This window comes from Thunnus maccoyii, chromosome 15 (assembly GCF_910596095.1).
Source record: "Thunnus maccoyii chromosome 15, fThuMac1.1, whole genome shotgun sequence".
NCBI lineage: Eukaryota > Metazoa > Chordata > Actinopteri > Scombriformes > Scombridae > Thunnus > Thunnus maccoyii.
In genome coordinates, this window is record NC_056547.1 from 10,124,697 (window position 1) to 10,147,962 (window position 23,266).

Below are 23,266 nucleotides of genomic sequence, written 5' to 3' on the forward strand. Positions count from 1 at the left end.
AACAAAATCAAACATTTTATTTTTAATTTACAGATTATCCAGTTGCATCAGGTGTGGTCACACAGAAAGAAGGAGAAACTAAAACTCTATTCAAAACGTTTTTAAATTAAACTCCCTTCATTTTTAATAGTTGCTCCCCGTTTTTCCTCTCTCTGCCTTCACAGTGGACTCCGTCAGAGTCGAGGTCAATTCACTTCTTACGAATTCAAGCTGTGGCTGGCCAATCGTGTAGGTGTAACAGAAGAAATGTTGAATTTTGTATTGCCAGATAGTTATAAAAAAAAAAAAAAACCTTTCCAATTTGAGGAGAGGTTATTTTTGGGAAAAAGTACACAGATTGAAAGATTGAAATAATTTGGAGGTTTTGAGAGTGAATCAACATCCAATCTGGATATGTACTCCATAAACTTTTTCTCATGATGTGCAAAGAAGACGGGAAGATGACGACATTATTTCATAATGTTCAAGAGATGACATTTTACAGAGTTGGCACTTAGGTGCGCTTGATTTTTACTTTGCCTCACACAAGTCGGCCAAAGACGGGCAGATAAATTCAGCACATCTGAATACTGAAAACATCTCCACCTCGGCCTGATGTACACTGAGTACTAAACTAGTGCAGCAGAACTGACATCAGCATGAGATGATTCGACAATACAAAATAGACACTTTCTTTGCAAAAAAAAAAAAAAAAATTAAACGATCGCTTATTTCACACAGAGTACAAGTTGAACTGAATCAATGACATACCCTTTAAACATTCAACAAAGAAAAAAAGTGACTTAAAACATGTGGAAATCAACTTACAGGTCAGTCAGTTTCACATTTTACATGCAAAGCAATCACACGGTGAGATGTTACAGGGAAGAGTCGTTTGGTTTAAGTTTCCTTCAGTACAGAAACACAGCTTCACCGATACACAGAAGCAGCTTTTGTTGTCTTTCTTTCTCCTCTATGTTCATGTACGGTGTCCTGTTTACTGGTGTATCCATGGCAACGTCCTCTCTGAAGAAGCAAACATCGCTCAGATTGACCTTATGCTCTTTTTCCTATTCGTGGGAAGTAATAATTTGTTTTCGGGATTTAGCAGAGTCAGGTCCATCTGGACGCACAACACACTTTAAATGGAAATGTAATGATGCCAAATTAATGTCAAATCTTTTTTTTTTCTTCATTCGAACAGATTTCCTAAGAACTGTGTATGATTCAAGTAAAACTAACTGAGTATTTACCAAAAGGAAAGCAAGGATAAATGTGCTCATCCTAAACAGCCAAACAGATCATTGTTTGCTGAAATCGCACAGAAAGTCCAAAATGACTTCATAAAATGTATTATTCATTATGGTGACACCTATTGATTCAAGTTTACAGATGTGTCACCAAGTGAGGTTACTGAGGTGCATCTGGACTACAGCCGCGTTCAGGTTTACCAAAGTTTATCATTTCAAATGATCTCAAGTCAAGAAAGTTAAGTATTATATGTAATTTAAATGCAGCCAGCACCTGCGTTCATGGCTTTTCAACTTTACCCATAACTTTTCAGCCAACAGGAGACAAAATGAGACTGAAGCTGACAGACATGGAATCAAAGTGCATCGACATCTAATCACAGCCTAAAGGTTGTTTGTGAACGAACGAACAAACAGAAAAGTGGTTTTTCATGGTTCAAGCAGTCGTTACATAAATGAATATTGAGATGAGTGAGGAAGCTGTGTCCTTTCTCGTCCCATCTGTTGTGAACTTCTTCTTTTTCCTCATTATGTTTCCTCTGTCAAGGACCGCAGAGACCGCGCTCGTTATTGTTGTGTACTCCAGTGTGTGTCCCGGCGACTTAATCCACAGAGAAGCAAGCCTCCGGAATAATAACAGCATTTTTTTTTTTTCTTCCTAACGTTCTACGCATCTGACCGCCATAAATGAGAAACAATCAAACACATCTGTGACTCTTCACGTGGGTTAATTAACAGACATAAAAACATACAAACTGCTCTGAAGAAACAACTTTTGGCACAGCAGCCGCGAAAATCACACCATGTCGGGCGCACACATACACTCAACAAACAAACATGCAGGCGATCATCCCGGTATCGAATGGTACCAGAACTGCAATCTGTCACTCTTCATGCACGTTTTTTTTGTTTGTTTTTGTTTTTTTTTTTTGGAAGGGGGTCCATTGCTGTTGGTTGCTCTGTTTTGGTTGTTCCTTCCGCTGAGTCACCGTTTTTTCTGCTATTAACAAAAATAATTAGAGCAGAGTTAACCATTGTTTTGTTTTTTTCTTTTAACATGGCAGTGTTTGGTAGCATCACATTGACCTGGAACAGTGTGAAAACATGAAGAGTGTGTTTGTGTGCGTACATGCGTGTCTACGAGAGGCAAGGTGTGAGCGTGTCATGTGGGCTCGCTGGTTTTTCGTGTCATTGAAGCAGAGTTTCTTTTTGTTTCGTCCGCCCCCCCCCCCCCCTTCCCGAAAGTCAAGTGTCACTCAGATTAAAGTCTTCTCTCCCACAGTCTCTAACCAACGTGTGTCATCAGTAAGAGGGGTAACAGTACATTCTTTATGTCTCTGTGTTAAATTATAGGAGTGTACGTTATGCTTTTAAGTTTTTCAAAATACAGTGCTCACCCCCCTTAATTCTTCACAAAATGGTAGCTTTCTTCCTCTGTACTGGCTCAGTGTGGGAGCAGGGACATTTCAGTATAGTGGTATTTTTTTTTTTTTCTGTGACAGTGGGACAACATGTTTCCAGCATGTTTTTCCTCTCTCCCTCTTTCTAATATCCAGGGATCACACAGTCCGTCTTCATGGATGAGAGGCGTGAGGTTTTTGTGTTGAGCGACAACAAAAGAGAAAGGGGAAGCGTGAGGAACAGAGGTGTGTGACAGCTGGAGGAGGTGTATGTGAGGGCAGCGGCGAGCTCCCCCCCTCCTCTCTTGCTATAGCAGCTCTTCTCTTTGCTTCTTGCCCCTCACGGGACCCTGGCCGTTCCTCAGGGAGCCGTTCTGGGGCCGCAGGAGGTGCCCCCGCTCCTGCTCCGTCCACGGGACCCCGCCGTGCCCGTCGTCACTGTCCAGGTCAGAGTCCGAGTGCATGAGGGCGGAAGAGGTGGGGGCGGGTACTGGCTTCAAACGGCCTGGTAGGTGGGTGGTGGAGGAAGAGAGGAAGGAGAAGAGAAATAAACAGAATGATGCTTAAAATTGGTTCTGATCTGCATCAGTAACAGAGACAGTTAGGGAAAAAAAAGCTATTAAAGGAGGAAATTACTCAAATACCACAAATGCCAGTGTTGCTTTTCAAACAAACATTTATATATCTGTTCATGACATGCACATTTCCAGGTCTATATTTTTATTCTGGGGCTCTACTGGAATATCTTTGCATGATTTACAGTTTAAAAAACTCCTTATTTGTCCCCCCCTCCAGATGAGCTGCTCCTCAGCAGACTTCCACCAGCTCTAGACGCTATGTCAACAAACAGTAGCATTAAGATTTCACTTCTCTTTCTTGTTATTTACTCAAAATATAAACTTCTCTAAAACATCCATAGATTTCTAGAGTAAAAAGTGAGTTTGTAAGTTCCTGGTAAGTAGTTGTCAATTCAACTGGTTTATAGACATGAGTAGTACGAGTGGTAAATTGTGCTCAATTTACTGATGTCATGTCCTGTGATTTCTGGGAATTTTTGATATTTTACATGTGTTTTCCAGTGAACTAAAATTGGTAATCGTGTTGCTGCATGTGTGTCTTACCAGCTCTCGGTGGTTGTAGCTCCAGACTGTCTTGCTCGTCAGCTTCCAGTATTTTATAACGGCTTTTGCTTCTGCGTACTCTGCTCTTACGTCTTTCAGGGGGGAAAAAAAAACAAACACACCCACACAGTATCATCAGACGGTGTAGAAGTTGTCCCAAGAGTTTCATGGAAATGACGGATATATACTGTATATATCCAACGACATTTAGTAATAATCATCATAATATTTCGTATTTTAGAAATTGCTCTCACCTGTTGCAACAGCACACCATTCCCCAGACAACTGTTGCTATAGCAACGACAATCAAAAAGGATGCTATAACCACATAGAGTACACTCCACTCTGAAAATAAAAGAGGTAGAAGAGTGGCATGTAATTATTATTATACATATTAAACAGTATTTCAGTTAAAGTATCACGTTCAATTTTAAGTCCAAAGTGTGTGAGGAGGTAAAGTTTGGCCGTCGTATTAAAGATCACTACTTCACCACATTACAGCAGATTCACTCTCAGATTAAAATATTGAATGAAGACTCATTTCATCTTACCGCAGTTACTCTCTGCGTCACCAAGCTGAGCTCTGATGAAGTTCTCCATCCAGAAAGGATGGCAGACACAGCGCCGTGTGAATGAGTCACACTCGCCATGACTGGAGCAGTTCAGCTGGCAGACTGAAGAAAGAGAGCAAAGCTACTGTAGGTGCATTGTATAAAAACAGTGTCTCTTCAGAGGCAGCTGAAACAAAATAACCAAGAATGCAACAACTCAAATATCTGAGAGATTTGACCTGTGAGTCCTATCAACCCCTGTCATCATTTCACCATTATCTTAAGACAAAGAGGTCAAAGTGCATCTGTTCTTATGACCTTCCTGTAGCCTCTGGCTCAAAGTAAATACCAAGTAAAACATTCCTTTGACCACTCAGCCTGCAATAGGTGATTTATAATCCGATATGTACTCCAATCTTAAATATATGTCCAGCAGAATCACATAATCTCATCAACAACCTCTCTTACTTTAGTTTTTTTTACTTTGTTGTGTGTTTTTTACTTTATTCAGTACTCACTGACTGTATCCACCCGTCGTGCCTTGTAAATGAGGAAGTCATTCTTTTGTTTACGCAGCTTGTTACGTAGGCTGAGTGCAACGCTGTGGCCAGACAGAGGAGGGCGCCCTGGACCACCTGACACCAGGAAGACCAAACGAGTACTGAGGAGGACAGAAGAAAGTGAATTTAAAGTTTACTTGGATATAGTAATGTCCAAAAAGTCAGATAGGTTAGTGGATTTAAGTCTAGAAATAAAAACTAGTCACCTGTGCTCATTAAACGCACTGATCTCTCGCACAATGATGTCGCTGTCGAGCACACCCAGTAACACCCCGACCTGGCGCAGCAGCATGTCACGTTGACGGTGGGAGACCTGGGATACAGAGATCTCCAACACCAGCTCCACCAGGTCACGCTCCCATACGTCTGACAGAGAGAGAGAGAGAGAGAAAAGGTTAGAGAGGAGATTAAAACAAAGAAGAGACATGGAAGGGAGGGGGGCGGGAGGCGGGGTGGGGGGGGTGGAGAAGGGAATAGTGGGAAAGAAAAAGTAACAAGGAGAAGAAGAGACTGACATGAGAATAACAGGCTGATTGCAGGATCCATCTGACACTCTGAAATCTGGGAAAGAGGCCAGAGCGCCGAGCAACGGATTAGTCTCTGGCTGAGTGTGTGTCTGCACACCGTATGTTGCACACTGACCTGTACAACCTTCTGCTGTTGGTTGTTGAGTCTCTTACTGTGTGGAGACCATTTGCACACACTTGTTTGAAGGAAAAAATATATATATATACTCTGTGATATTCTTACACTGTTAAAAAAATCAAGCAGTAATGCTCAATGTAAATGTTGTAGTTTTATGATGGTGTTCGGTCAGAATGCCTTTCAATTACTCCAAAAAATCTGCTGCAGTTTGTCGCATTCAGTACATGTATGCAACAGTAAGACTGTGATGATGTGAAAACTTTAAATGCACCATCAAACAATGAAACTGACCCAGAACAGCAAGGGCACATCAACAAAAGTAGATCTAAAATAGCATGTCTGTCTGTCTCTTTGTGTATATATATATATATATTGTGGGTTTATGTATTTTCATTCAGTGTACCTGGTTTGACCTCCACTGTGCCTCTGTCTGTGCTGGTCTGTCCTTTACTGTCAGTTACAGTCAGGGTGAAGCTGTACTTCCCAGCTACCAGGTTTCCCAGAAACAGCACTGCCTGGTGGTCGGAGTTGTTCAGCACATCCTGTTGGAACAAAAAAACAAACTTATATAATTTTTGAATGTCCAAATTTGCTTATAAAAAGGTACATCACCAGTTGGCTGTTATAGTGTCATTTAACACTTTTGACTTTCGTATGCCCGCTTAGGCTCAGGCTTAATCATTAACTATTATGAACCAGTTCAGAGATAAACCAGTATGAGTGTCAGTCTCACCCCAGCGGCGGGGCTGCTGTCGTCTCTGGCCCACAAGTAGCTGACTCCACCTTTGTCATCAGTGGAATGAGATCCATCCAGAGTGGCGGTCTTGACAGGCAGAGAGATGGACGCACTCGACAACACATGAGCCACAGGTGGCTGGTCCAGTTCTGGTAGAAAAACATAATGAAAGACAATGAATGTAGAGACTTAACAGGAAACCTATGAATATCTGTATATTCATTCACTGAGGTGGATCCAGGTGCAGTAAAAGCCGTTATGCCCTGCTGATTGATTTGGGTTTAGATTGTGCAAAAGCGGAAAATGTACCCAATATTTTGTACATAGTTTACATCACATTAATACCCGTCGTAGCTTTGGTCACTACAAATTGCACAGACTGTGCCTTGTTGATTATCCTCCAACATCATATGTTTTTTCAAATACCCGCCATTCACTTTCAAAAGGCAAAGCAGACAATTACTTCATTACTTCACCTCCATTTGTTATGTCTCAATTAGAGAACTGACAGTAGAGAGGTGACAGGAAATGAGGTGAGAGAAAGGTACCCAGCTGGAACCCAGTGAAAAGCAGAAAGTGACATCCACTCCATCAAGACACTGCAAAACTTGGTGACTGTGTGTTTTACAGCCAAGGTGCCATGATATATATTCTTCATGAATGGATTACTCAGCTAGGCAAGGTGGCCTCGTCTGAGAAAGTCTCATTTAGAGTCAGGGTGAATCAGTATGTGGTCAAATGGGAGGAGTTTTTCAAGCGTGTTAATGAGATGAATTGATGTGCTACTGGGAGGGTTTAAATCACAGGGCAACAAGAACACTTTCTGGACTACACTGAAGGTTAATGATATTATGCATGTTATATGCTATATGTATCTATCTGTTTCTTTTTTGTTCCCATATTTATCTTTTTTTACTGTTATTCTGTACAATGCTCTTGATATAGAGATTGTTTGTGTTGGTTCATACCACAAAAATCAATAAAAATATAAACCATAACATAGTAACATTACATAGTACATGTTATTATGTCCACTCCATGTAATCATCAAAAGTAACAATGACACAAAAATTCCAAAAATACCTACATTCACATTTTTGCAGTCAGAAAGAACTATACATTATGGTGAAGAATATGCTGTAAAATGTCTGCATGTTTAAAGTCTTACCATTTACACATGCAAATATGATTCTTGTTTTGTTGCTGTCATGTTCTTTGGACTTTTTTCAGTTATTAGTATTAACGTTTCCTCTAAGGTTTAACATACAGCGAGCACGTTAAAACTAAAAGTTCAAAAACATGCCCTGACCATACAAACTCACCGTTCTCTTATCTAAAACAGAATACTTGAGATTATACCAACTTTTCCATTAAAAACCATGGAAGTGTATAAACAACATCCACAATCCTCTCCTGTCTGTCTCCGACCCCAAACATCTATTTTCCAACAAAGAGGAGGATTAGTCCACACACACACACACACACACACACACACACACACACACACACACGCTCTAACCTTCTCTGACGATGACTACGACAGTGTCGCTACTCTGCAGCTTCCTGTCATCAGTTACTGTCAGGGTGAACTCGTATCTGCCAACCTGGAGACCTGTCACCGTGGCAACAGCACTGTCTGCATTCTCGATCTTCACGCCATCAGGACCCCTGTTGGAGGAGCAGACGGACAGAAACAGAGAGGGAAAAACTGTGACGGAGAGAATTTTCTGTATATTAACCTGAATGACGTTGAAGATGTGTAGAACGTATCAGATCTTTTGTATGTTTAATTCTAATATATTATATTTGCACCGGAGGTTTTAAAGAGGAACCTGAATGATTTCTACACATCAAGTTCTGTTATGTTTACTAAACATGGGAACTACTAGTCAGTTCGTAAAAAATATGTTTCATGTCTATTGTGTTTCTGTAGGGAACTTTCTAAAGTCCGGAATAATAACTGGTGATGTTATCATGGTTATTTTAGTTTAGGCTTAAAAATCCTCCAACTTTATAGAAGTGTAATACTGAATCACTGAAGTGCTGGTACAGATGTGTACATAAGCTTGTGTATAACTAACTTGGTCTGTTTCCAGTGGTAGGTGGCAATCTTCTGGTCATCGCTGCTCTTACTGCCGTCCAGCGTGGTTCGATCAACTGGCAGAGTCAGCTCTTTCTCCGGTCCTGCATCTGCTACTGGTGCCTTATTGTTTTCTGGAGGATTGAGAGACAGAAAAATCAGGATGAAGCGAGAAAAATCTTGTGAAACGCTGTCTTCCACAATCTATACAAGCTAACAAAGCACATCTCAGCTATCATTTAAATAGGATCAGTAAAACAGAAAAAAATGGCCTCTCAAACTATGAGATTTTGAGCCATAATTCTTGGTGAGTCAATGCTTCATCCAGATCAGATTAATGTCTGACATTTACCGTATTTGACAAATGGACCAATAGTTTAATCGAAAAATGCTTTATTTAAAAATGAACAGCTAAGAAGGAAAAGCAATATTCTTCATTACTAATGAAAAAAACATCCCATTATATACCATCTAAAAGATCACACAGTAGAGAAAAACAACTGTGATATAAAAGGACTTCTTTAATAAACTCTATAATAAAGTACCTGATACATTTATAAAGGTCAGTGTGTGATTAGAGAACTGCAGTCCTGCTCTGAAATACCTGGATTTTCTAACAACACACCATTTCTTTTAGATATTATGACTCAAGTGGTTGACATGGTTTGACCTTGCAGGTCGATGTATGTTTACATAACAGGTCTTGTTCAAATACTGCAAGAACTTCTTGCCAGTGTGTGTCTGCAGTCTACAGTCTTCTGGCCAGCCTCACTAGCTGCTTAACAGGTTGAATGTAGACGTGCAACCACGCATACCTCCAGTTCACTCCGTCAAAAGGCTGTTTCTTTTGAAATTTAGGCAAATACGATTTCCTATTAGAAGTATGATTACACTGCTACATAATGTAACTGTATAAATATAGTAGAGCACATTATGAACTGCGGCTCAGAAGGCTCTTCACACTTTATGTGTATATTTGTATGTGTAGTAGCCTGCGGTAGAAAGGCCAAACAAGAAATAACAGAGGTCATACTGAGTACAAAGGAAGTGGTGACTTATTATGTCAAGATAAGGAGTCAAGTCTGTCTTCAAGCAGTGCAAAAATCCAGCTGATTAAATAAACTTAAAAAAAAGAAACACCAGCAAATGACAGATAAATAAATCAAAGTAAGGAAAGGGATTTGTAAGGAATGTATGAACACTGCATAGTAAGAAGCAGAGTCTGTATTGACTACCTTCATCTTAACCAAACATTACTCTCAACTTTTTACTGTATTCAAACATGTTGAGGTGTCATATGACCTGCAGCTGTTTACCTGGCTGCACAATGACTGTGACTTGGGCGGTGTCCTGCTGTCCAGCTGAGTCCATCACAGTCAGCTGGAAAGTGTAGTCTCCCTCCTGCATGGCTGACAGCTGCAGGATCGGTGTCCGCACGCCCTGAAAAAAAAAAAAAAAACATGAAACAAAAAGATGCCAGTGTTTGACGCCAACATTTTACCCTTGACTCTCTCATGCACAGTGAATTAGAGTGTCTGAATCTGCTGAAATATGAGAAGAACTCACCTGCATCTCCACCACCTTGTCTTTGCTCTCTGAGCTGAGTGACCACTCGTAGGCCAGGGAATCATGGTCGTCTGTGCTCTGGTTGCCGTACAGTGTGATGGAGTTACGTGGCAAGGTGATGACCTAGATGTTCAAATATGACAAAAACAAGGTTTTTATACAAATAAAAAATACAACTTATGACATTTTTCACTTTAATGTATCAATGGACTTTTTATTGAGCTCAAATAGATATTGAAAATATGTTGTTTATTGCATTACAAAAAAAGAAAACCAGTATAATGTAGAAAATACTTCAAACCTGGTTGGGGCCGGCATTGGCCACAGGCCGGTAGTCCTTGGCTTTGTTGACAGACAGAGTGGCCTGCGTCGAGTTTGTGGCTCCGTCTGAGTCCTTCACAGTCAAACTGAGGAAAAAAAAGACACATTTTATCAGATCAAGTACATGAAACTGTACAACAGATAGTGTTCAAAACAAACCAGTTTAACCTGTAAGTTATATAAAAGCAAGTAACTTTAAGCCAATCATTTCTTCTCTTTTCTAATGTTGTAATCATGACTGACATATAGAGTGATGAGTCCCAGTATCCACGGTGGTGGCAACAGTGTTATTTTTACATTCAATTACTATAAAACACATTTCTTGCTAATTGTGCTTCTCCTTTAGAAATACATCTGAATCCATGAGATTTCTCAGATGCCATCCATCTCTATGGAGATAAGTGAGGTCCACCTCTACCTGAATGTGTAGTTGCCAGGCACCAAGCTGGTAAGGGTGAGGACAGGGGTGTCGGCAGAGACTTTCTCCTCCCTCAGGGGTCCTTTGACCTCTTCCCAGTGCCACTCCACCACCTTGTCATCATCTGTGCTCTCTGAAAAGAAGAAGGACAACCCATTTATATGTTCAGTTTTAGTACGCAGCCTCTTTCTTTGGTTGGTGTTCAATATGTTTGTGCGTGTGTGTTATGTGGTAGACTCACGGCTGCCATCTATCACCGTAGAGCTGGTTGGCAAGGAGATCTCCTGGAACTTTGGGGAAACTACGGCAACAGGGGGCTTGTTTACCCGCGGCTCTGTCAGGTGGAAAACAAGAAATAAATGTGCTTAATGAGCTGCGCATCAGTTGTTTTTGACCGAGACAGAACGAACAACTCAATGGCTACTTTGGCAGAAGTCACAAATATGAATGTGTGTGTGGGAGGAAAGCAGCATCGTCTTCCAGCAATATTATCTGGGTTTATTTAGTCAACATGAGCTGTAACTGTTGACTTGCTTGCTTATCATCTCATACTATCTACACTGACAGGAAAGACAGTAACACCAAATATGCGTCATGACCTTCTTAAGAGCAAGAACTATGATGTTACTGCTTGGCTTTATTAGCATTAGCATGTTGTAGTAGACACTCTTAACTGGAAACAGTGGGTGCAAAAAATAAATACTACTCCTGTAAGCACATAATGTGTTTTTTAAGTGTCAGAGGTGTTGAATGACTTGAACTTTTTGAGGCTGTAAAGTTGTTCAGTCAGTGTTACTCAAGGTCTACTCATGAATCCAGTTGTGTCGACGACTGTAATGTTCATTAGAAACGTTCCCTTGTTTGGCATTTGTATAATTTTTAAGGCTTTTGCCATATTACATAATTTTGCAGTGTTTGTGACTGTTGGGCCAGCATCAGCTTTGCAAAATATTCAACTTCAGATTCAGATTCAACTTCTCATTTGTATAATTTTATAATCTTTCCCTTTATTTATGATTTACGGTGGTTAGTGCCTGTATTTCTGGTGCAAAATTATATGATATGGCAAGAGGAAAAGCCTCAAAATGTTAATCATTACAACACATGCAAAACAGGAAAACGATATGGGCAAACAGGAAAAGGAGTCAGAGGTGTGAAATTTGACTAACTCTCAAAACTGTCTCTAGAAATCATGAGCTATGAAGGGTAACGAAAAACATTTTACATTTCACAAAATCCTCACCTGGTTTGACTGTGACATTGACGTAACCTTCTCCGTGAGCCCCCTCCCCGTCCACTGTCACCTCAAACTCGTACAGGCCCACAGTCAGCTGCGAGGGAAAGGAAAGAGGAAGTGATCTTTTTTAGACAATCTGTGTTATTTACACACTACTGAAACTTTCTGTTTATAAATTCAATAGAGCTCCAGCTGCAGGTTTTATTTTTAGCAGAGCATGAATTCATGAATATGAAAGCTGTACCTTGCTGAGCTTCAGTGTCTTGCTGTGCTTCCCCTCCATCTCTCCACTGTAGTCTTTGGGATGTGTTATCAGACGCCAGTCAAATGCATAGTTTGTCTCTGTAGAGAAGAAGCAACATTAAATAAATAAGTGCATTAAACAAATCTGCTCATGCATTTAATTAAAATCTATCAAATAAGGGTCATTTCCAGATGAAAGATGTTGGTATTGTTTGAGCATGTCGAGCAGGGACCGGGCAATTTACACAATTATGACGTGCATTCCTCCTTAACTGTATAATATTTTTCCGGTTTGGATTTGAAATTCTCTGGAAAGTGTTCAGTATGAGGTATGATGATGGAGACACTACTGAACACCAGAAATATCACAGCATGCTGAATGACTGTCAGTTTATAATCAGGCCTGATAACTTAACACATTTCCAAGTAACTTCAAAATGAGAAAGAAAACAATGAGCTGTTATAATCTTATCCATTTCCATGGTTTTACCTGGCGGGGGTGTTGGGACCACGAAGGCGTTGAGTTCGACCTCATTGCGTGGCAGCGTGACCTCTACACTCTCCCCTGCTGACACCACCAGCTCCCTCACTGCAGTGGTAAACACAGAATCAGAGACGGTGCCAAAAGAGTAGTATGGTAACCACTGGGTTGGCATGGCAACCAAAAGACTGGTAGAGAGAGTGGAGCAGGTCAATATCGACATACAGTGATTTAATGGGGCCAAATGAAATAGTTGAAAAAAAAATAAAATCTTTTACCTAATTATAACTAATTGGGTAAATGAAACTGGTTTTACGGATTTAAAAAAATGTATAACGGGGGGCAAAGACCATACTGTTTTCCATGCATTTCTCTTGTTTACCTAATTTACAACAAATGCATACAAACACCATTCAATGGCTTGTGATTCATTGTGGTATAAAAAAATCCCGAAACCTGCAAGAATTGATTTTTTGGCCACTTTGGAGCAGAGCGAGCTGTGAACACAACACTAACATATCATCACACATCCATCAGACACATAGCAACATTAGCATTTATTTGGAGCAGAGTTTGCGTCCACCTGATGAATGTAAGTCCAATATTCACTCTCCTTTTAGCTCTGTTTTAGTCTCCACTAACCCCTGAGGGAAATATCTGGCTCTTATGCTGCTAGGAGAACCTACGGTGGCCATGAAACACGCAAAAAACGCAAATGGCCCTCTCTAGAGCTAGTGCTTGGTTTGTCCGTTCTGGGCTACCTATAGAAACATGGCGGGCTCCGTGGAAGAGGACCCACTCCCTATGTAGATATAAAGGACTCGTTCTAAGCTGATGATTCTTTCATGGGATTATACACTAATTAAAACTTATCATATTCCATTTCTGCCAAGTCCGTTCCGCTAGATGCTACTAAATTCTACACACTGCACCTTTAATGCCAGCTCAATGATGATATTGTCCTTCAGGGAGGAGAAACTGACCATACGAGTTATTCTTGTTTGTAGAAGCCCAGCATGTCTCAGCACATTCCTATTGCTTACATTCTACTGGCTTCACACTCACAGCACACGTTTCCTTCATCTGGCAAAAATGGCATCTGAGCAGTCTGCCATAAAATGTGCCAGCAAAGTACATTTTCACATTTTGCCAAATATTAGTCAAAATAACAAAAAGAAAGAACAGTTAAGTGTTTTTTTTTGTGCAAACTTTAGGAGTTTGTGTGATAGAAGAAAAACAAGATTAAAGGGAAAAGATGTACAGTATTTTAAACTGCATGAGAAAAGTAAGGACTTAGAAGTCGTGTGAAATCTTCTGCGCAACGACGATCCTGTTATATTATTTATTAGTTCATAAATAATAAATGAAGACAAGACACATTACTGAGGGAGCTGGAAAAAAGGTTGCTATGTGACACCGGCTGCTGCAGATAATTCCTTCCTTACCAGCCTGTGTTGGAGTTGTGATGATCGCAGTTGCAGTCACCGTGGGTGTGCTGACATCACTGCTATTGGAAGACGCAGCTGTATCAAAGGTGTCGTCCACCGTTGAGTTTTGTTGTGAGGGAGCCGGAGCGGTGTCAGCGCTCACACTGGTTAACTGACTGACGTGCTTTTGGGTTGTATGAGGAAAAGCGATGGCGCTGGGTACTGTTGGACTTGGGTGAGCTGTTTCCAGTTTGGTGCTTTCCTGCAGAGATGGTTATAAATGTTGAATTTTGAATGATGTGAGAAAGTCAGAATAACAAGGTGCAACGTTTGAAGCGGAATTTCCAGGTGCAGATTTTATGTAATTTATTTTTTTGCACTCCCCAAATCTACAACCACACTCCTATCTGACTAACTAATTAGTGTGATTGCAAGAAAGAGGGTGGGAATGATTTGAGAAAGAACTTAATTCATGGTTCGTACATAAGTCTATAAGCCTAACAAATCCACTGAAACAAGCCAACAATGTAAAAATCAATATAAACATTAAAAATTTAACCCATATTCTGTGTAGTTACCGTGCTGATAAGCTGTCCTGTAAATGGTTTGTGGCTTCCTGCATGACGAGCCTTCCTGCGTCTTGGTGTGACCGGACCCTTAAAGAGACATTACAAAAAACAAATAATTTTAGAAATTTTTTCACAAATGAACTGAATATTTCCGATTTCTACACAGCATAAAGTATAGTTAGGCTATTAGCTTTAATTCAGGATTCACCGATATAGCCTTTTCTCTCCCAATACTAATTCCGATACTTTAACTCAGGGTACCTGCTGATATTGATTCCTGATCCGACACCAGCGCTCTTATTTCCCACATTTAAATCTGTATACCACAGTGCATGAACTCACTGGATTGTTTTACGTCAGGTTACATAAAAATGCTGCTAAAAACTAACTTGGTGGCTCGCTGTGAAAAATTCTGCTAGCAGAAAAACTGAATTTTTTAAAAACACTGACGTACAGCCAATACTCGATCAGCTTAATTAGGCAAGTATCACCCCTGTGTCCCTTGCTTTAATTGTAAAACAACATGCTAATCTTCTGCTCTAAATATATGATGAATCTATCTCTCTTCCAAATAAGAGAAAATCAGCAGAGGTAGATTTTTTTTCCTGTTTGCATTACCCTCACCAATGGCAGTATCATCAGAAGAGGTCTAATGGTCAACCAGCAGCAGCCATACCTTGGAAAGCTGCTGAAGGAGGCCGAGGGACTCCTGATGAGGCTGGGGCAGAGAGGAGATGAGGCAGCCCCTCGTACGGGAGCAGCTGAGAAGCACACAGCGCCCGCCGAGGCTCCACACGGCGTTACAGTTCGGCTTCAAGCAGCAGGACTCCCAACATGTTGCCCCGGCTCTCCCGTCTGCCAGAGGATGCCAACCAAGGCTGATGATGCTGCTCCAGTGGATCCCTAGCACCCCGCCGGTCACCCGGCAGAGATTTGCAGACACACCTGAAGGGAGACAGAGTGCAGTGAAGGGTAACACCCTCATCTTTTACTGAATTACTGCAGCGATAATTGAAGCCATCACATTACCTGACAGCTTCGCAACATGTAATTATTCTGATAGTAAAAACAGCTTGTCAAAATGTTATAGCAGCCATTGTTAAAAGACAAAACTCTTTCTACCATGGTGAAAAGAAAAGGAAAAGGAGTTGCTCCTGAAACATGGATGAATGAGAATATAACAGCTAACAGTTATGGACTAGTTGCCCCACAGAGAAATTCTAGAAAGAGTGTAGTGTAGTTTGTAGTTTGATCAAAAGGATCTGCCAAAGGCAACAATATGGATCTACCGCTGGGCAGTGCTTCCCAGCCTTTTCAAGATTTCACTCATTTATATCAATCAGGGCATTGTTGGTTACTCTTGGCATTGTCAAAGGCAGAGGGGCAGAGTGAAACCCATATTGAATTCCGGTCCCGGCTAGTGAGACTTTTCACAGATTAGGCTCTGACTGAACATTTCTCAGAAAAGCCGACATGAAGCCACAGATCGAGCAGTCAGCCAAGTCAGCAGCAGAGAGAGGAAGTGAGGCTTTTCCCTGACAAAACAAGACACTGATTAAAACCCAAAGCACATTATGCAGTATGCACAAAACCCCACCCTCTGAGCCAGACCATATCAGACTCATATCAGTAATACATCAGTCTGCTGCTACAGTTAGCTGCCCCAATGTGTGTGCGTTCCTCCTTAAGAGCATTACTTTTGGTGATAAAACTATTCTTATTCAACCTTTTGAAGCATGAAATGAGTTTGATTCAATTCATCCGCTGTCCAAGATGGAAAATTCATTGTGTGGCAAAGTACAATAAAAGAAACAGACTACAGTCGTAACACCTGGAGAAATTTGAGTTTTTATTTCCCCTGTACTCATATGAATGGCAACAAAAAGATAACAGCCAAACTAACTGTGAAAAACAGCCAATGACAAAACGAGTACAGCTCAGCTGAGTCACTCTGTCAATTAAAAAATCTGCAGCCCCAATGAAAAAGCACTTAGACTGGTTTTCATTTCTGTTTTGTAGTCCTGAAAGGTCATCCCAGGACAAGGACCAAAGGGAATCACGTTGTTTGCTGTCAGCGCTAACGTCAGTGACATTGCAATTCCTTGGATTGCTATGCAATAAAAAGCCACCCCACACCTTGCAGTTGAATATATTTAATGTGAATCATAGCAGCAGGAAATGTTGCGCTTGCATCAGCAGTTACTCAATACACATCTGATACGGCAGTAGGAGGGTGAACAGTAAACAGCGAGGCTGTTATCAATGAGATAAAACAACAAACAGTAACACTGAACTACATGCATCCGTCATGCGTAGGAAGGCAATCTGAGTCCAGCACGGGATTGGCAGACTCTGCCACTAACAAGGAAAACAACTAGAGAGGCAATCACAGAGTGAAAAAACATTGAATGGCTATTGCTAAAAAATGCAGACCACAAATAAGCAGCAAAAACAGAGTTTGAATTCATGAAAATCTTAAGAATTATAATTTTAAACAATCTTTACAATAATATTTCTAGATATTTTTTAGATAAGATTCAGCTGAAGGGTAGTTAGCAAAGAGCTTGTCCTGCTTTTCAACTAATGGCGGCTTTGAAAGAAAAAAACAAACAAACATGCAGTTCATCAGTCCATCTCAGACAGCGCTTTTACCACTGTTTGCCACCACAGCAACGCTAGAGTCAAGGGTGACTTTAAGGGACGTCAGTGTAACTCAAGTCTGGGAAAACAAAGGTTTTGTTTCGCACAAAAGCACTATAGTTTGTTTGAGAAAGGATCCTTTGGTCTCTGTTTAGTCATCCCACCCCTCGCGTCCACTCCTCTTGTGTCCACCACCCCTCAACACCCACACACACACACACACATACACATGCACAAATGTCTACTCACAGAGCCCCTATTGTTCTGTTTCACATTGTAACCCACTGAGCGGAGTGGCATCAGAAAGAAGGCACATACACACACAGTAGGGGTGCCAACAGTCCTCTGTCTCCCCGCCTCAGATTAGAAGGACAGTAAACACCAACTGACAACCTAAAACCATCAAAGTATCATAATAAGATTCTAAGGACAATGAAGACCCACCCTGAGTAATCAAAGGCGTGTGAATATACTGTACAGAAAAGCGCTGGTAGTTAAACAGGCACAGATGTATGAGTTGCCTAATCAGTTTTCTGTCAATAAATGTGGTTTGGCCATTTGAACGCGGGGTGTCAATTGGTTTATTTTACCTGTCGAAGGAGCCAAGAGCCAGAGGTAGGTCAGCGGTAGGAGAAGGAGGTGAGGTAAGCTCCAGGTGAGCAGCTTGCGGTGTGCATAGGACATTTTCCTAGGACCTAGAAAGAGGAAACAGAACTATGGTAGAGCACGGTTCACTGGACACAAATGGGGTGTTAAAGCCATGTAAAATTACTACATAATAAATCTTTAACAAGGCAAGGTGTACTAGAATTAATGATGGGATAACCACGGAAGCGCCAACCAAAATTACTCACCAACACCTCTGACATTTAAGTAATTTCAGAGGCAAGTACTACTGACTGACTCATGCTAGCTACTCTGTGAGGCTTTATTTCACTAATTCAGCACTACACACAAAGTATAGCTGAGCCTGATGGGAATGTAATTAGATTTCGTCATAAAATCAAGTATTGGACAAAGCAAAGTTTGAGCTAATGATGGTGCTAGCAGAAAAGTCAATGGGATCACCCAGTTCATCCTGAAGGGGATGTGAACATTTGTACCAAGTTTCATGGCAAATCCATCCAATACTCGTCGAGACATTTCACTAAAAGCTACATCATGGTAGCGCTAGATTAAAAGACTTAAAAGAGGATCACTTAAGTCATTAGGATACATCCTATTGGGAGCCATGAATGTTTGCCAATTCAAGTAGTTGTTGAGATATTGTTGTCTCAACCAAAGTAGTGTATTGACGACAGACAGAACGACCGACATCGTCATCCACAGAGTCATGCTGCTAAAATAGCTAAAAAGGTTACAGAGTCACTTAGTGAGATGACAGAAGAAGAGAAACAGACTTGAGGTTGTTTGTATTACATTGCAGTAAGGATAACATTGAGCTTTTAGACTTCGCCCTTCGACCACTACAAGCAGGTCTGACTTCCATCCCACTCAAAAAAATAACAGCTGTGAAGCCAGCTGACCAGTCGAATGTACAGTTAGTTTACTCTCAAGCCTGCCTAAAGAAACCAAGCACACACGCCAAATGAAAAGTGCAACCTGCAAAACACGCCAAGTTTACCTTTCTCCCGTCCAGGCGGTGGAAGAAAGAGATGTGGGAAGAGAGAGTGAGGAGTTAGGTTGGCAGCGAGGTGCTGTGAGGTGATGGGTGAAGACGGGTCAACACCAGCACTCTGTGGAAGAGATCCAACATGGCCGCCACTGGGGCCTTCACAGGCTCAGCTGCTCAAACACAACGCTAGGGAGGGAACAACAGAGAAAGAAAATGATTTAATACGTCAATTATTTAATTCTTTTCACATTAGGATGGACATGTGTGACCATACAGGGCTGGGTGGTGATTCGTAGTTACTGTATAATGACAATCAGTGCAATTGGATCATAATTTGATCATAATGTGTTGGCAGCTTTAAAAATTCTGTTTTCCACATTAATGGTACAAAGGAAAATATCATTAAAAATGAACAAAATTAGCTTTTGATGTTTTTGTTTAACACATGAGAAGAGTTTTGTCTGATGAAATGCATAACAGTGGGGTATAATTATCAGAAAAATGTTCTTATTCATATTTTTATAGTGACTTCATCCATATAACCCAGCCATAACATCAAGATGTTCAAGTATGTTCTTTCCTACATTGATTACTGAGAGAAAAGAGCACTTTAGCTCTTCAGAAAAGTACTCTGAAGAGCTTCAACAACACATGAGTCTCATTACGAAAGTTTAGACTAAACCACTTCAACTGAAGGTACTGGAGAGAACACAAAAGGGAGGAATGGTACATGAACTGTACTGTTATAGATGGATCTGAGGATTACAAGATGATAATTGATTATATGACACTACATCATGAATTGATTAAACTATTCAAGAGGACAAAAATAGCAGAAGAAGAAAAATAAAATCAGTTTGGTGATCTGTTGGAAACAAATACTCCAGAGCTTCCCGTTAGAGAACATTTCAGTCTACTGTCTTCTGTTGTAATTATGACATAGAAAGAAATGTTCTCTGCTTGAGTGTAGCAATAATACAACAAGTTAGTCTCATTATGCAACCATTCTGCTAATATCCTGTAACTTTAAGGAGGTACTGCATAACTCACAATCCTGTGAGCACTGTCCTTTAAACTATTAGCTGAAGCGACACTGAAGTGAAGATGAAAAAGACAAGAAAATGTGACAGGTGTCAAGTCCCACTGTCTTAGCCAAAGGGCATACATCAGCACACTACGCAAAGCACACAATCTAAACTACTCAATCTGTCCTTTGTTGCCTTAGGTGTTTAGTCTTTAAGGTTTACAACCTATTACTTGCAGTACGCGTTTGTGGTGAATATGAAAATGAGTTGGAGGATTGCTGCATGCCTGAAAACCACAAGCTCTTATTTCTCTCCTTTGCAGTCGCAGCACTATTATCAGATAAATGCATCCTTCAGTGATCCTCCATACTATTGTTTAAATGAGTCTTTTCTATGTGGCACTCAAGAGGGTTGGACTCAGGTCAGACCCACATGGGAGACACGAGTTAAACATGGTACTTGATGTAAAAGGGGTATGAATGATTGCACAATATATAATCTGACAGCGCAGTACATAAGATTACATAGTGTATATGAAATTATGCCCGAGGCACAGACCATCCAGGGTTGACATCACAGTGCTAAATGTCCTTTCCTCCGGTTGGTGTAATGAGGAAGATTCTAATTTTAAAGTAATCAGTAATGATGATTCATCATATTAGATTAGAGAATGATTAATTTGCTAAATGAGATGACGCCAAAAAAAGGAGCAAGACTCGGACTGTTGGACTCCACTCATGGGAAAGTTAAACATCAGCCAACATGACTGTGTTGTTTCGGGGTACCGAAGCAAATTTTGCTCTTTTAAAGGTAACGTAACACGTTAGCAAAGCTGGTTTATGATTTGACGTGGAACACATGGAGTGAGTCTGAGTGAAGAAGCCATACTCTCACTTTTTTCCCCCCTCTCAAATGTTCATGCAAGTTCTTACAGCAGAAGAGGGAAAAAAAAAAAGGGGGGGCGTGAACAGTACAAGTTCTGGGACACTGTGTTCAAGACGTCTGCAAGCCTTCTTCTTCACAATGTCTCACCAGGAGACCACTATGGGGCAATCTGGTAACAAATCAAGCAGCTTTCACGAGCATCTGCTGTGCAAACAGTCTGTAAAGGTAAACTAGACGCTATACATCCAGATTTGGTAGGAAATTATGTTACTCAGTGAACATTGGTCAGTTTTTTTTTTAAATCTGCAAATGATAATGATATATTATCCTTTACAGAATTACAACTTTGTAGGATTCAAGGTAGGTGATAAAAACATTGAGATTGTAATTTCATGATAGCAAACAGTAAATCTGCTACAACTATACTAGATCTGTTAAAACTGTGCAAGAAAGATGCTATTTATACACACAGACTCACTATATATACATAAACGATCACCGTAAGCTATCAGGTAAGTCATTTGTATAACTTTGTAAACAGTAACGGGGGGGTGAAGTGTATTATTTGGAATGAAGTCTTTCATATGATAGCAATCTCTTCCACACATGCACAACATAAACCGCTGACACCAACCTCTATGGTCTGCCTCCATATGTGAATTTGCATTCCTGCGCACACACACACGCTTGAGCTCCAGCAGCCTCCTCTGCTATAATCAGCAGCAGCTCAGTCAGTCCAAAATCCACGAAGTCATTTGTCCTCCTCTTGCTTGTTTTTCAGTCCCAGGTAAAGCCACCAAAGCAGGAAGAAAAAAAAGATCCAGGTAAAAATAATCCAGACAAAAACAATGTGAGGGATTCAGTCACGTTTTTTCCTCCTTGCTGAAGTCACAACTAAGTGGATTCAGCTTCTTTTTTTTTTTCCTGCGCAGCAAATGCCAAGAGGCTGATGGTGGTTTGAATGTGTGCAGCAGCAGTAACGCTCAGGTGCACTCGGTCACCTGGGCTGATGACAGCTCAGCCATTATAGACTTTTCAATGGCTACTTTTCCCTTGAGAAGCTTCTGCAGAACAATGATCTCTGTGACCAATAGACCCCTTACATCCAGGAGGACAAGTTCTCTCTCTCTCTCTCTCTGCCGATTTCCTCCTCCTCCTCTTTCTCTCTCTCTCTCTCTCAGTTGCAGAAGTCAATAGCACAGTTGTCAGCGCTGTATTGGCTTCTAGGCAGACAGGTTGGTGGAGCTTTCTCTTTAATGACACCAAATCCCACGCACAATCTCTTCAGGCTGCTGAAAGGAAATAATAAGTTGTTTTTGTTTTTTTTATTTCTCTCCCAAACTCAGAGTCCTGGAGCAGTCAACAAAAATAATAACATTTTGCAAAGACAATTACAGTGATATCTTGACAAAACTAAATATTCTAACCCTCGGATACATTTTAATCGGGTGCAACACAAGTATCACAAGTATAAAGAGTATAAAGAATATATCAGTTGAAGCTTAGCTTACCTGAAGTGCAACAACTGACTATTTATAAGCCCACACTATTAGTTAACTTCAAATAGATTTTTCACCTGATGATAGGGAGAGTCCAGACATTTATAAAATTAAAAAACTAAAAGCCTTTTAATTAAGTTTACTCTGGCTTAATAATATTGTTCTTTTTTGTCATTTTTTTCCTGATTTGCTATACTAATTTTGTCTTGCAGAAGTAGCACATAGGAACAATAATAAAATATTATGTGTTACACTCTTTTACCACTTTCAACTTCTCATTTTTTTTGTTTTTGACTATTTAATTTGTTTGTACTTATTGCTATCACTGATTGTTTTTTCTGTTCTGCATGTTACTTTTCCTGCATATATTTTTTTCTCCATTTTGTTTACTAATAGATGAGTCTGTATTGAAATGTCTTTTCTTGCCAAGCTGCAAGCCAAATTTCCCAGTATCTATAACTATTTTTGACACTTAATCAGTTAAACGATTAAGCAATTAAAGTAATAAAATAAGTGCATGATTGACGGCTTGAATGAGGAACTGTCAATCAAATGCAAACGCATGAGTAAATGCACTGAAGACAATTCATCCAAAATGGTGGGCTCGTGCATAATGTATTTTACAAGACTGAAAACAGATTTACGAAAAACAGGACGCCTCTAGCAGTCAGATAATTTAATAGAGGCCGATAGCTCTAGCCTGCGCAGTCCACTGCACTATCACCAAATTACAAACGAGTGACGGTTGATTCAATAATGTGATACATCGTTTCTACTAGATCCTTTTATACGAGGCATACTGAGGTCCGAGCGCTGAGACGGGAAAGCTGAGGTAGAACACCTTTGGGTATTTCACCTGTATAATCCAGGATCACACGCGTTTAAGGCACCTTGAGGCTAACAGCTGCTGGCATCTCTCTTTCACCTCACGCAGAGTCACGGATTCATCCTGTGCGTTTTTAATGGCAACTGTCACGACACCATTAAAGAATTAAAGTGTAACACGGACACACAGACA

General features: G+C 40.5%; 1 protein-coding gene across 9 annotated transcripts in view; it reads right to left on the reverse strand.

Annotated features, from left to right (window-relative positions):
* kiaa0319l (KIAA0319-like ortholog) overlaps positions 1 to 23,266 on the reverse strand; it is a 24,551-nt gene continuing 1,285 nt past the window's right edge. For 3 of the 9 annotated variants that reach the window (XM_042435456.1, XM_042435455.1, XM_042435454.1), the window contains exons 2-25: positions 21,384 to 22,041; positions 18,849 to 19,025; positions 17,815 to 17,919; positions 15,261 to 15,529; positions 14,594 to 14,671; positions 14,034 to 14,277; positions 12,598 to 12,696; positions 12,109 to 12,206; positions 11,871 to 11,958; positions 10,869 to 10,961; positions 10,628 to 10,760; positions 10,190 to 10,295; positions 9,889 to 10,011; positions 9,639 to 9,762; positions 8,324 to 8,456; positions 7,762 to 7,910; positions 6,240 to 6,391; positions 5,910 to 6,048; positions 5,068 to 5,227; positions 4,820 to 4,962; positions 4,302 to 4,424; positions 4,005 to 4,095; positions 3,751 to 3,842; positions 1 to 3,134 (exon numbers count right to left, since the gene is read on the reverse strand). In XM_042435456.1, coding sequence (XP_042291390.1) covers positions 2,938 to 3,134; positions 3,751 to 3,842; positions 4,005 to 4,095; positions 4,302 to 4,424; positions 4,820 to 4,962; positions 5,068 to 5,227; positions 5,910 to 6,048; positions 6,240 to 6,391; positions 7,762 to 7,910; positions 8,324 to 8,456; positions 9,639 to 9,762; positions 9,889 to 10,011; positions 10,190 to 10,295; positions 10,628 to 10,760; positions 10,869 to 10,961; positions 11,871 to 11,958; positions 12,109 to 12,206; positions 12,598 to 12,696; positions 14,034 to 14,277; positions 14,594 to 14,671; positions 15,261 to 15,529; positions 17,815 to 17,908 — 2,928 coding nt within the window. In that variant the 5' untranslated portion in view covers positions 17,909 to 17,919; positions 18,849 to 19,025; positions 21,384 to 22,041 and the 3' untranslated portion in view covers positions 1 to 2,937. Of the gene's footprint in view, positions 3,135 to 3,750; positions 3,843 to 4,004; positions 4,096 to 4,301; positions 4,425 to 4,819; positions 4,963 to 5,067; positions 5,228 to 5,909; positions 6,049 to 6,239; positions 6,392 to 7,761; positions 7,911 to 8,323; positions 8,457 to 9,638; positions 9,763 to 9,888; positions 10,012 to 10,189; positions 10,296 to 10,627; positions 10,761 to 10,868; positions 10,962 to 11,870; positions 11,959 to 12,108; positions 12,207 to 12,597; positions 12,697 to 14,033; positions 14,278 to 14,593; positions 14,672 to 15,260; positions 15,530 to 17,814; positions 17,920 to 18,848; positions 19,026 to 21,383; positions 22,042 to 23,104; positions 23,198 to 23,266 lie in introns of all 9 variants that reach the window. The other 6 variants (XM_042435460.1, XM_042435459.1, XM_042435453.1 and 3 more) reach the window with 4 other exon arrangements.